The 14075-nt window shown below is 38.4% G+C and overlaps 2 protein-coding genes across 2 annotated transcripts; one reads left to right on the top strand and one right to left on the bottom strand.

Annotated features, from left to right (window-relative positions):
* Window positions 1–5340: 5340 nt before the first annotated feature.
* LOC122057492 (probable receptor-like protein kinase At5g18500) lies at window positions 5341–11246 on the top strand. Its single transcript, XM_042619609.1, has 8 exons — window positions 5341–5882; window positions 6125–6799; window positions 6905–7009; window positions 7566–7688; window positions 7777–7947; window positions 8111–8240; window positions 9935–10147; window positions 10739–11246. Exons 2-8 carry the CDS (start codon window positions 6150–6152, stop codon window positions 10862–10864), a joined length of 1518 nt encoding a protein of 505 aa, XP_042475543.1. The 5' UTR covers window positions 5341–5882; window positions 6125–6149; the 3' UTR covers window positions 10865–11246.
* A 138-nt stretch (window positions 11247–11384) lies between these two features.
* On the bottom strand, window positions 11385–13678 carry LOC122057491 (pentatricopeptide repeat-containing protein At1g26900, mitochondrial). The gene has a single exon (XM_042619608.1). The coding sequence runs from the start codon at window positions 13568–13570 to the stop codon at window positions 11813–11815; it is 1758 nt and encodes a 585-aa protein (XP_042475542.1). The 5' UTR covers window positions 13571–13678; the 3' UTR covers window positions 11385–11812.
* Window positions 13679–14075: the final 397 nt, after the last annotated feature.

The raw sequence follows: 14075 nt of genomic DNA, 5'->3' as shown, positions 1-14075 counted from the left end.
GGTGGGAAATACTTTAAACAACATTGGGAGATGAGCTTTCCAGTCTCCTGATGTGCCTTTCACCCCATCCCATTCCAAAGTGTGGGATGGAAAGTTATTGCAATTAATGACTATTTTTTCATTCCTCTCTCTCTCTCTCTCTCTCTCTCTCTCTCTCTCTCTCTCTCTCTCTCTCTCTCTCTCTCTCTCTCAGTTATGTGCAAACCAAATAAGGTTGGGGTGGAAAAGTCTAACTTTCTTCCAACTTTACTTTTTCTGCCTTTAACCCTACAACATGTGGGACCCAGTAGTCGGACATTCCCACCCCAAACTCCCCTCTAAACGAACGGGGCCTAAGATATATAATATAGTCTCTAGTAATTGGGTGTCAATCGCCTGGGTTAGTTTTGGATGGGCTAATTGGTCATCATAAGTCAGGCATGTTGCCATTTATAAACTATATGTCAGATATACTAATCACATTTATCCCTAGATGGGCCTTAAGCTGGCTTTAAACATGTCTAAATGAGTAAACAATCTTTAAACATGTAAGACTATTAATCGATTGAGCACCTATATGCCTGAGCGGGGCAAAGCCAGAGGAAACTCTGGTGGAGGCTAGCAGTGATACAAACGTGCAAATCATTCGTCTGATTTGGGTATAGGGGTGAAAGACTAATCAAACCACCTTGCAAATAGTTCCCTCAAAAGTTTCTCTCATGATAGTTAGAACCCGCGGGTGAGTTCTATCAAGTTAAGCCAATGATCAGAAGCACCAGGGGTCCAATGCCATTGAATGTAAATGGGGCCGAACTTCAGCCCAACACATTTAATAAACAAGCCAGACATGTCTCAATCTTTCTCAAGTGGGCTCTGCTAAGACTTAGGAGTGCATGTGCAAGCTAGAAAATTGGTTCTATTTTAGTTATTATTTAGAGATTCTTCTCGGACATGAACCATTGGTTAAATTTTATCTGATTATATCATTTTCTTCTTTAGCATTATGATATTAAAAAGAAAAAATTACGAATAATATTTAATTAGTTGACCTAACCCAAAACTATTATCATTGCAAATGGCCCAGAAATCGCGCTAATCTTCTAATATTCAAATCATTGTGTCCGTGACTCCATGGAGTCAATGGTCGTTGGAGTATAAAGTTATAAACGCAATAAGCCATTGTGAAGATTAAACATCCAAACGGCCCTTTCTGAAACACATAATCATATATTCATCTTGGTGGGTCCAACCCAAATTTTCTTGATAGCAATTAACATGTTTAAAAAACATATAAAAGGAAGATTGCCGACAATTATTCCACTATTTTATTTTTCTCTACTCACATAAAAATTAAATAAAATAAAGAGAAAAATATCATTACCCAGTTGTCTGCCCCCGACGTTAAAATATAATGGTGGAGAAAGACTATTTTGTCCCTTGGTTGAATGTCAATTCACCTCCACTAATTGGTCCACATGTTGGTATAGTAGCTACAGAATTAGATAGCGATCCCCAACCTATAAATAATAATAAAAAATATAATTATAGCTCAGGCATAACACTTTTGATTTTGTAATTATTTGTTTTTCCTGTAAATTAAAGAGAGGTTGACATGCAAAAAATATATATTGATATCTTATACGACAAGTCAATAGAATAAATATAGGTTTTTTTTTCTTTCTTTCTCTCGCTAATGACGGGTATTCAGGCCTTTGGCCTGACTAATCCGCACTAAACACTCCCGTGTGAGTGGCCCAAGGTGTGCGGTGTGCCTAGTGGGAGTCGAACTCAAGACGTCTGAGTTTACGACTCGTACCAAGTTCGTTGCTCACCAACTGCGCTACTCCCTTGGGTTTTTAAAGATATAGCAAGGAAATATGGGTGTTAATGGGTTGATTATGTTCAAAATATGTTATAAGGACAACTTGAAACCTAGCTGGAAAAATATCTTTCGGTTCAATCCATTTTGATCTTATCAAAATTTTCATTATTAACTTGTAATTAAGCTACTATCGGGTTTGGTCCAATATTGATTACTAAATCATTGAGGTAGGGTATGCTGGTACTTTTATGTATATCTTTCTACTCATAACATGAAATGATATTGTTATTCTTCAACAAACGATATTGTTTTGTTGAACCCCGTTAGTGCTCTCCTATGCTGCTTGGTCAAATAACTCCTCCCTCCTTTAAATGAACATTTTGTATTCGAGTAGTAGCGGACAACATCTTAACCCACCATTGGATCATATTGTTCTTTTTACAAGTTATCGGAGGAAAGAGGCAACTTAATATATGCAACTATCCAAAAATATTGTGAGTCAGCAATTTCTTATTGGAACCACATTGTAGCATATACAATAAAGGAAGAGTAATATGCCCTTCTTGCATAATAATCAATAGAGTGAGCCTACGTTGACACAGTCAACACTCTCTCTCTCTCTCCTATTATGAATATATGACTCCATGTAAATCTCATATGAATGATATCATTCTTAAGAATTTTGAAACCCTACCCATCATCTAAAATAGAGATCACATCCAAGCCGAAGATGTGAGAATGTGTCATTGCCCCTACCAATTGCCTATCTACCATCTCTAATAAATTCATATGATATAGAAAGAATCTCTCTCTCTCTCTCTCTCTCTCTCTCTCTTTTGGTACCTTTAATAATCTAATTACAATGTACATGAATCATTATAATAATTTCTATCCCCCTCCAAAATAATGATAATAATAAAAATATCATAATTGTTATGACTTGTTATAAAAGGTATCAGGGAATATTTGCATCAAACAAATGGGTAGAAATCGTCTGAAATTCCCATCTTGTACAATTCCATGCAATTCCACCCTAAATGGCTGACACGTGTAAATATTCTATATCTACGGTTCAGATTGTATTATGATTGTATTATGGTTGATTAACATTGTATTAGGGTGGATTAATCTGAACCGTAGATATAGAATATTTACACGTGTCAGCCGTTTAGGGTGGAATTGTATGGAATTGTACGAGATAAGAATTTCAGACGATTTCTACCCCAAACAAATGGAAGGTAGCAAACATTGTCGTCTATCCATATATTTTATACTTTTTTATTATAAATAAATTATCTTTCATTAAAAACAATAGTAAATTTAATTGAAGTTTCAAGTTTCAACAATCCAAATCTTTTTATTCATATGGATTTCATAAATTTAATTTTGCCACCTGACTAACTTCATTTCATTGAAACCCTGGAAACTTTTTTTTTTTAGGTGTAACTGGTAACCCTAACTTAAAACAATAAGTCTTGAAGAAAAATAACATAACTATATGGATATCATTAATGTATAAAATATATTACACATGCATTTTTGGTGTCAATTGAATTAGATAGGGATGAATCCGGATTTATTTTGCTTAAATAATCAGATCATCCATTGTTAGATCAAATCAAATCAAAGCTTCCTTGGTAACCTTGAAGGATTAGGGCCCACATAGAATCAAAGCACAACCCATGGAATAATCTCATTTGTCACTCATGTGAATCACATCTGTGGGCATCACATATGCTTTAAGACACTTTTCACGTTGCCTGGTCTCTATTGCCATACCCTTCCATTAAAATCAACCCAAATGGTTCTTCTATTGGAGCTCCACGTAACCATGGTAGCGGTGGGGTCTTTAGAGACCATACTGGAAGCTTTCTAGTTGGATTTGCTGAGTATGTGGGCATCACATATGCTTTTATAGCGAAGGTCATTGCTAAACGCACTGCTCTTCAAATTGCTCTTGCCAAGAGGACCACTCGCATTATCGTTGATAGTGATTGTTTACTAATAGTTAATATCTCTAAAGGACTCAACAATTCCATACCTTGGAGGATTTCACATGTCATTTCGAATTGCCTTCAACTAAGCAACAATTTTGAGGAGGTGCAGTATCATCATGTGTATCGTCAAGCCAACTCGGTAACCGATGCATTCACATCTTTTGGTTCCTCTCATAGGTTTTTTCTTATTTGGAATCACTCTCCCCCTCCTCCTTTCGCCCATCTTACTTTGTACTGTGATAGTTGTAATCCTCCCCTCCCTCAATGATGTTTTTATTCAATAAATCTAATATTTTACGAAAAAAAAAAAAGAATCACATACGTAAAGATTGCCATATCAATAAGTCTAATGCCTTCTATTGTGTAGATAAGTGACTAAAATGGTGAATAGTAGATAGTTGTAACTATCATAATAAAGAACCATGACATATACATTTGGAAAAGATTTCATTTCAAAAAATTGAAAAAAAAAAAATAATCTCACTTTAAAGGTTCAATTCATCACCCTTTCTCAATTCATATCTTGAAACGAAATTCCATTTTCTTCTTCTTTTGCAATGGTAAACATTCATCATAACATAGTGATTGTATCCAAAGAATTAAAAACAATTCCGTCACATTCACAAAAGCTATATATGAAGTAAAAAACAAACTATGATAACACTCTTGTTCCAAAAAATGATTGTAATTGAATAAATAGATTTATGAAAAATGGATTAGATTAAATAAAAAAAATGAAAGATTAGTATAAGTTATACATTTGAGTTTAGTCAATACTTCAGTAGAAAATAATTAGGTAAATTGGGATTGGATTAGCAAATTCAAATCGGAATCAGTCTAGCTCTGACCCGTCTAGATCAATTGATCCCTAAATGAAAACTAGGGGTAAGGTTTATTGGGATCAATTTTTTATTAATCTTAACAATCATTTAAAAAAATTTAATTGGATCGATTGAGCCAATCGTAATTATAAATGTTTTGAAACTACCAAATTTAAGATTTTGAAAGTTAGAAGAACGGTACAGATAACAATCTTACACTTGTAAAATATAAAATATCCACCTCCTATTGATACCCTTGCACTCCTCCTCGTTGGCCTCCATACTGATGTAGACAATGCGAGCGTGAACTCGCAGCATGCCTTCATCCCTTTTTTTTTTTAATATTGCAAATTTATGAAAGGGTACTTTCGCAATTCAAAGGAAGGATAAGGGCACTAGTGAATTTTTCAGACGGTGAGAGATTTTGGTGTCCAGTCTGTTTCTTTGACTACCGACCATGTTGAGAATTGTTACTATGGATTACATTCCTTAGTCGTCACCAGCAATGATCCAAATTTGTCTTAACTTCATCGTTTCACACATCTATTATTATTGTTAGCTACTTCTATAAGATAATTCAGATTAGATCAAATTCCAAATTTGAAAAACTAGAAAAAAAAAAAAGGAAATTCACAGTGAACTTCAAATAGTTATAATGGTTATTTTTTTTTCTTCTCAAAATTATAAATTCCTGATAACCAGTCATGATCAAAACGGAGACATTTATTAAAGAAAAACCCAAGAAAACTTCCAATTCCATGCTTCCGTTTCACTGTTTGTAAGCGTGAGGCATCTTTCTCTCTGTCTGTCACCTACCGCTGATAACTCCATAACTTCTTATTATCCCTCACCTCACCCTAACCCACTACGAACCCTGAATTCCATGTCCCAGTATTTTCTGCAAATACCTTCTTCCGCAAAAGTAGCGTATTATTGTTGTCATCTGGCGTTAGGGTTAGCCTTTTCAGGTTGGAGGAGGTGTGGTATCAGAAAGCTCCCCTTGAGCTTAGATTCAAAGACCCATTACTACAGAATACAGAAAACCTGGATGGGAAACCCAACATAATTGCATATTTATCTGGTGTTTTTCACAATGAGGTTGATTTGGACTTCCTTTGGGCTTCTCTCAACGTGGGTTCCTGCATTTTTATGATTAGAGATCTGGCGTTAAGGTGGTTCAGTTATTTGCCCTTGGGATTAGTTGTGGAGAAGAGGGTTCAGAGATCTGGGCCGTGGAACCTTTTCTTGTGAATCCCGTCGCAGGTATGAGAATACTTTGATTTTTGACATTCAGGTTTGCTTTAGGAAAATATTTTATGACTGGATATCGGAAATGGGTTACTTTGGTTGTTTATTTTGGGGAAGAATTTGAAGAAACAGAATTTCTTCAAATTGAATCAAATTTTGTTCACCTTCTTAAACTCCTGGGTTTGTTTTGGTCGAAGGGAGAAGAGTGGAAGCTCAGACCAGTTCTAATGTCAGTTTTATTGTGTTCTGTCTTGTAGGTTTCTCGCCGTCGGTGAAGGAGAAATGGCAAATCTTACTGCTGAGCTAACCAAGAAAACGGTTATTTTTGGTCTCAGGGTTTGGGTTTTAATTGCGATAGGTGTGGGTGTATTTATTGTAATCATTTTATCCGTGCTATCCTTTTGTCTTATTTTACGGAGGAAATCCAGAAGGTCCAGCAATAGGCTTCCCCTTAGCCAAATCCCAGCTGTTTCAAAGGAAATCAAAGAGATTAGGGTAGATCAAGTAGCAAACCATGAAGGGATTATCCCCACTGTTGATGATAAATCCAGTGATAAAGAGGCAGATAAGGTTTTGGTTCATTTGGGTGTGGCCAAAACAAAGAATGGAGATAATAGCAGTCAATTGGGCTCATTTCATCATGTGGAGAAAGACGGTGCTGGATTTCAATCTGGAGAAGAAAGGAATTCTGGAACACATTTTGTCCACAGACAGTCTTCTTCGAATCCCATGACTGCTCCATCACCTCTAACTGGTCTGCCTGAATTCTCTCACCTGGGTTGGGGCCACTGGTTTACACTGAGGGATCTAGAGCTCGCAACCGACAGATTTTCAAAGGAAAATGTCATTGGCGAGGGTGGTTATGGAGTTGTCTACCAGGGCCAACTGATAAATGGGACTCCAGTGGCAGTGAAGAAACTCCTAAACAATCTGTAAGTTGAAAGAACATATTTCTGTATTCCCAATTGCATTGTGTTCCTTATTTCTTATTTCAAATCATGCGTAGCAAATATAACTTATTGGATACTTTCCTATAGAGGCCAAGCAGAGAGGGAATTTGGAGTGGAAGTGGAAGCTATAGGCCAGGTGCGACACAAAAATTTAGTTCGGCTACTGGGTTACTGTGTTGAAGGCACTCACAGGTATGATACTTTTTCCATGCTTTTGAGGAACATGGCCAGCATTCGTGGTATACCTTTTGATCTGTCTGTCCATCTCTCGACCTCAATATGTATATTTGTATATGCATGTTATATGATATATGGTAGCGAGGATATTTTTATGTCCATGAAGTGCCTTTGTTTCTTCAACCCGTTTCGTGACTGCATGGACCAGGAAGCTTTTGTATGTACTATACTACTATTGTCTTAAAATATCATTTATGATTTCATGGATACATATCCACCACAATAAGACTATTATATAGCAACATCTCCTAGTTTAGTTAAATACCTAGGAGAATGAACTATGTACTGATGTTACTTTGGCCTTTCTAGAATAACTTTCTAGAACTCTTTGTACCTAAATTCTGCTCATATGAGGGAACGCCATGCAATACATTCATTGTAACTTGATAGACTATTTGGACAAGAATGCAAAACAATATTTTCTGCAAAATAAATGAATTCACCTACAGATATGTCTGTGTGAGTGTTTGGTCTGGGAATGATTCTGGTTACTTTGTTTTAAATTGTATAGGTTATTGGTTTATGAGTATGTCAACAATGGGAATTTAGAGCAATGGCTTCATGGAGCTATGCGCCAGCATGGGTATCTTACTTGGGAAGCCCGAATGAAGGTTCTCCTTGGCACTGCTAAAGCGTAAGTTGATTCATTCATATATGCATTTGTGGAATTAATTTCCTTACATTTAATTTTTTTTTTTTTAATAGCTCCATTTTTGCTACAGGCTTGCTTATTTGCATGAAGCTATTGAGCCAAAAGTGGTGCATAGGGACATCAAGTCCAGCAATATATTGATTGATGATGACTTCAATGCCAAGGTATCTGATTTTGGGTTGGCTAAGCTACTGGGTGCCGGGAAAAGTCATATCACGACCCGAGTTATGGGGACATTCGGGTATGTAGTCGATATTTTATGCAATTATGCTTGTCAGCTCTTTCTGATATTTTTTTGGATGAATTTCAATGTTTTTAAAATTCAATGGAGAAGTTGTGAATGCTGTGAGTAGAGGAACAAATTTCTCTCTCTCTCTCACACATATTTTCCTTTAATTTTCTAGATATGTGGCTCCAGAGTATGCAAATTCGGGCCTTTTGAATGAAAAGAGTGACATTTATAGCTTTGGGGTCTTACTTTTGGAAGCAATTACTGGAAGAGATCCTGTGGACTATGGTCGCCCTGCCCATGAGGTATGTCAAAAGGCTGTGGAGGTAGTTTTACAGGATTTTGTTGTTCAGCAGCCATATATGTATGCTTCTGCAATTGGATTTATGGAATATTTTATGAACAATAATCATAATTATTTGAAATTTTTTATTTCACTTGATCTTGATGACTTTTCTGCATTTTAGGCATTTTTACAAGTTCAGTTATTTCATGAAATTTATGATGAATCCAAGTTCATTTTTAATGCTGGTTCACTATTAGCTACTTTGAACCCCATTGATTTACTTTCTGAACCACAAGCAATAGATGGTTTACCTCTCTAAGGAAAGCATTTTGCTTCCTTCTGATCGGCCTCTGGCTAATGCTCAGATCAGTTTCTATACATGCATGTACACAGACAATTGTACTTTCAACCATGCTTGCTTCCCACGTTTGACACTGCCCCATTATCAGCTGCATGCATATCCACTGGTTACAAAATCCAACCAAAACCCTTGGACTTTGGAAAATTCCAGAACTGCCTCTGTTAGGTCAAACCTGTTGCTGTTAGCTGAGAGACTCCTCTCTGGGAACTGATGAGACTTGTCTTTGCTGGAGAAAACAGTCCACATGTGAGATTTGTGGACTTCCTTTGTTGGAGAAACCAAAGCAAACAATCAATCACTGCCATTTCTGTTGATGTTGCTGTGTTTCTCTGCAGCCGCAAGGATTTGAGTGATGTTAAGGTGTTGCATGAGATCTTCTTGTTGTTAGGCAGGAGCCGTTGAAGCGACAACGCTGAGCAGATCAGAACTTTTGGATGTGTGAAATCCAAAATGGAATGCTTGTGGTAAGGTTTGTATGAAGTCCACCTGCAGAGGCACAAGTTGAGCAGCACCCTATTGATATTGTAAGATGAATACCCATTTGCTTTTATCAGACAAATCACCATACCATTAACCCAATCTATCCCAATAAACTAGAACCCAATGATAATGTAGTTGGAAATGGGGACCCTGTGCTTTATGGGCATACAGAAATTGTATATATTGGGGGGGGGGTGTTATATTACTGCTATGGTGATATATTCTCTGCATTGTGGGTTTTCTTGGCCAGAACTTCACATGACCCATTCTCTAAGTTTGTGGCCTGATTAGTGGGGTCATTGCAGGGGAGAGAAGTGGCAAAGCCCTTAAAAAAGAAATCCTTTTTGATTTATTTTATAACTTTTTGAGGGTGTATCCTACCAAGATTGCACGCTGAAGGAACTAACTGAAATAACTCAAAACTCTTTCTCTTCTTGATGAAAAAGCTCTTGTCCAGCATTCCTGTCTTAAGATTTTTATTTTGTTGATAATTTATTAAATCCCTCACCAGACTTAACTAGAAGGAATTAAGGTCCTGTTTGTTTTCCCCCGGTTGAAAAAGAAATTAAACTCCACAGTATATATATCCCATCGCATCTTTGTTGGATTAGTATATTCCAACAGCTCTCTTCTTTGAACCTTCATGGATTAGTTGTATCATTATGGGGTTTTTTGAGTTCACACTGGAAGAATGCAAGCTCGATTTGGAGACTTGAGCCTTTCATAATGTTGTCTCCCCACCACCCCACCACCCCCCCCCAAAAAAAAAAAAGAAAAAAACCAGGGTTTCACTTTGGTTTGACAAGTTTATTTAACATTTCATGAATGTCAATGTCTCAATCTCTTTGAATGTGATTTGGTGGCACTCGCAGGTGAATCTGGTCGACTGGCTCAAGATGATGGTTGGCAGTAGGCGCTCCGAAGAAGTAGTGGACCCAAATATTGAGAAAAGGCCATCAACTAGGGCCCTCAAAAGAGCCCTTTTGACTGCTTTAAGGTGTGTCGATCCGGACTCACACAAGAGACCAAAGATGGGCCAAGTTGTTCGCATGCTCGAGTCAGAGGAATATCCTATACATCGAGAGGTATGCTTCTGATGTGATATTTCAAATTCCTAAACCATGGAATTTAGCAGTGGTTTCACCATATGGGAATTGTTTCTGCAATGCTTTTATCTTTACCAAAGTCATTTTCAGAAAGTGAAGTGAGTTGCCACCTAATATTAAAACATCTGTCTATTTAATGATCCAATGACAAAAGGGCAGAATTTTGAAAATCACCCATTCTGGTACATGGCTTGTCAAATGTCAGACCTGATGAAAGTCTGCCTTTAGAAAACAAGCCTGTATCAGACGTGTATAATACTTGCATTTAAATGGATATCTGGGATTCATGTATCAATACTGTCCTTTGTTATTGTGTTGATTCTACATTTTTGCCTTTCTTTCTCTTTGGGTAGTTCATATGTAATCTGAAATGAATTTGTTTGTCACTTATCTTGGTGGCTCATTTCAAAAACGGGGAAACCCAAAAACTAATCTTTTGTCTTACGGTTCAAAGTTCCATTGCCTCCTGTTTTGGCTCTGCACCCTTAGAAAGGCCAGGCATAGTAAGAGTTCTGAGTTATGCTTCTATCCAGTGGCTCTGGATCATCAATTTGTTTTGAAAATTCCCAGGATAGGAGACAACGAAGGAGTCAAGCGGGGAGCTTAGAGGTTGATTCACAGAGAGAGAATTCTGACACTGATAGAAGTGACAACCTGGAATTCAGATCTGAAAGCAGAAGGAACAAGCGGATGTAATTATAGCAGTGAACATCTGACAATTCAAGGAATATGTAGAAGGTGATACATACATTCTCTGACCACTTCCATTCTTGGGCTTTGCTTGTGTAAGATCAGACAAAGAGGGAAACGTGGACTACTGGATTATCAGCAGTGGAAGTGGATTGTTGTTCGCTCTTGGGCGACTTTCTTCGTACCCGTAGATTTTGGAGAGGAGATTGTTTTGTGTGTGCTAGATGTTACAACGAAGAACCCAAATCACCATTGGTGTGTACAGATGTTTGCTCATGGAGGATTCTTATAAAATCATTTTCCTGTGAAAATGAAATTTTTGTGTTATACATATATACATATAAGCATTTCTGTTGGTGTTGAAGGAAACAGTAGTCATTTTGCAGCAGGTTTAGCGTGCTCTTTCACTTTATTGTGTTTAGGTCCAGAACTAAGTGGGAAAAGCAGTTTATGCCTCGAATTTCGTGTCATACAAGGTTGGTCTTTCAGTTAGATCACATTGGGAACAGTTCCCTGTACTACATTCTAATGGATATTCCATCAAATGGAAGTTTCTCATTGATTTGAATTTCTATAGGACAAGAAAGGTGACTACTTACAACAACGACTATAGGGGAAGGAAAGAAGAAGCTCCAAAACCCGACTTAAAACTAAATAATTCAATGAGCTTTACACAGGACGAAGCAGCAGGAAGAGTTGGTGAGGCCTGGACCCTTTGATCCTTCTACAGCCCGTAAGAAACCAAACATATCTACTGGCATTCCTTGTGTTGCTTTAATCATGGATTCATGGGTACCCAGAAGCTGTGTGCTGCAGGGTGGTGGTCACCTCTAGTTGTGCCTAAGGTTAAGGACTTGCATTCCTGCCCTTCACGCATCACCTACCCAAATATTTTTGTAGGAGGCATGAGTAACGTTGGTAAAGCTCCAAATGATATGAGGTCAACAATTCTCTCTAGCTCAGACCGAAAATATCCACCACCTCAATTGAACTGCGTCCTATTTCTTTTGGAATCACCTTTGGTTCATCAAATCCCATTCTTCCAACATCAGACCACCTCCCTGCCATGGCATAAGTGCTCAACAGAAGAATTGAATCGGTAGGGTGTTCATCATTAAGCTTGATCAATTCTCTCTTCACAGTTTCCCCCAGTTCAACATTACCATGGATTCGGCACGCTGCAAGTAATGCACGCCAAGCTGTAGCATCCCTCTCAACAGGCAAGCACTTGATCAGTTTGAAAGCTTCCCCCAGCAACCCAGCACGACCCAAGAGATCTATCATACACCCATAATGTTCAATCTTTGGAGACAACCCATATGTTTGAACCATCCTCTCAAATAAGTCCTTCCCCTCAGCCACCAGGCCTCCATGGCTGCAAGAGCATAACAAAGTCAGGAAGGTGACATCAGTAGGCCTTACTTCCTCCTGCTCCATCTCAATGAAGAGCCGAATGGCGTTTTCACCCTGGCCATGAAAACCATAACCTGCAATCATGGCTGTCCAAGTTTTCACATCTTTACTCTTCATCCTCCGAAAAATATCAACAGATCTCTCTAATAACCCACATTTTGAGAACATATCTATAAGAGCTGTACCAAGAACAGCATCCAACTCCAGTCTTTCTTCTTGTATATATTCATAGATGGATTGACCCATGGTAAAAGCTCCCTTAGAGGCACAAGCCCCCAGCAAACCAGCCAGTGTGGCCGAATTAGGTTTCACTCGATCAAGTTTCATCAGGCGTAGCAAAGCAAAGGATTCTTCTTGAAAGCCATTTTTAGCGTACCCGTCTATGATGCAATTCCATAAAACAATATCCTTCTCTCTGAGCCCTTGAAATGTCTGCCACGCAGAATCCATGCTTCCACTTTTTGAGTACATGGTTATGGTAGCAGCTACCACTTTTTTATCAGCACAAAATCCACACTTGATGCAAACACCATGGAGAGATTCTCCTCCTCCGAGATCTCTTGCTTCACCACAGGCAGACAAACCACTCAAGACCGTCGTGGTGCTGACCTGAAAACCTGCAATATGCATTTGCGCAACTAAATCCATTACTACAGTCGGTTGAGACATATGGAGATAACCATCCATCAAAACGTTCCAAGAGACCCAATCTCTTACTTGAGGCAATTCATCGAACAACTGATTGGCATCTCTAGCCCTTCCGCATTCACAGTAGAAATGGAGGAGTGTGTTCCTCACGTTGATCAAGAACTCGTACCCACACCGAACAACAACTGCATGAATCCCTAGGCCCATTTGAAGGGCTAATTCGCGAGCACAAGATTTGAGAATGGAGATAAAGGAAAACTGATCTAGCGGAATTCCCAGGGCCCTAATGGAATTGAAGAGTAAAAGGGCTTGTTGGGCATGTTCACAAATCGAGTAACCTCTCAGCATTGTATTGAACATGAAGAGATTGGGATTCTGGATCTGCTTGAAAATTGAGGCGGCATAGCCTATGTCGAGGAGTGCAGCAGAGGCAAGAAGTTTGCTCACCGTGAAGGGGACGACGTCGAGTCCAGTCTTGATCATGTGGGCATGGATTTGCGAGGCTTCTGAGGTTTGATTGCATGATTTCAGTGAAGAAATGAGGTTTTCATGATCCAAAGATGCGGTGGAGAAATTTTTTTGGCAGTGAATGAAGGACCTGAATCTGGAATGTTGTCTCCAAACCAAAGTTGTAATTAAGGTTAATATCATTAGCCCAATTGCTGCACAAATTTTGGGTTATCGCTAATCGCTCTGTTGTTTCTCTGTGGTGCATTTCTCCCAACTTTCTCGGCGAATGGCGAGGCGAATGCTCGTCTGCTACACTTCTGCGCCCTGTAATTTTGGTTTTAAGAGCTGGGGCGGGATAGACGGTCAAACCGGGTTTGATTGGAAGTTGACCCTCTTTGTTGGTTTGATCTGATTTGTATCCAATTTCAATGGTTCGATTGTCTTATTCTGCCTTTTTTTTTTTTGGTGCATTTGTCTTATTCTGTCACTTTTAATTCTTTTCTAAGCATTTAATCTTTTTTTTTCAAAACCATGGTTTAATTGTCAGAGCCAAAATTTATAAAGTAATATGAATAATTTGATTTTGGGGGAAGGTTCCCTGAAAGGCGGCAAGGCTTGCCAATGGGAGGTCTAATAGGAGCGTATGTGGAACAAAAATAGGGTGAGATTTCTGCTATTATGAATTATGGGTCAATTCACCACTCTC

This window comes from Macadamia integrifolia, chromosome 12, assembly GCF_013358625.1.
Source record: "Macadamia integrifolia cultivar HAES 741 chromosome 12, SCU_Mint_v3, whole genome shotgun sequence".
NCBI lineage: Eukaryota > Viridiplantae > Streptophyta > Magnoliopsida > Proteales > Proteaceae > Macadamia > Macadamia integrifolia.
The sequence above is the reverse complement of the archived record's forward strand: the minus strand, read 5'-3'. Positions and strand labels throughout refer to the sequence as shown.

Bases quoted from the DNA above. Each gene is read 5' to 3' on its own strand.
- LOC122057491 (XM_042619608.1), bottom strand. From the start codon at position 13,570: ATGATATTAACCTTAATTACAACTTTGGTTTGGAGACAACATTCCAGA.
- LOC122057492 (XM_042619609.1), top strand. From the start codon at position 6,150: ATGGCAAATCTTACTGCTGAGCTAACCAAGAAAACGGTTATTTTTGGT. The intron at 8,241-9,934 runs GTATGTCAAAAG...TGGCACTCGCAG, and splicing joins ATGGTCGCCCTGCCCATGAG to GTGAATCTGGTCGACTGGCT. The intron at 10,148-10,738 runs GTATGCTTCTGA...GAAAATTCCCAG, and splicing joins AATATCCTATACATCGAGAG to GATAGGAGACAACGAAGGAG.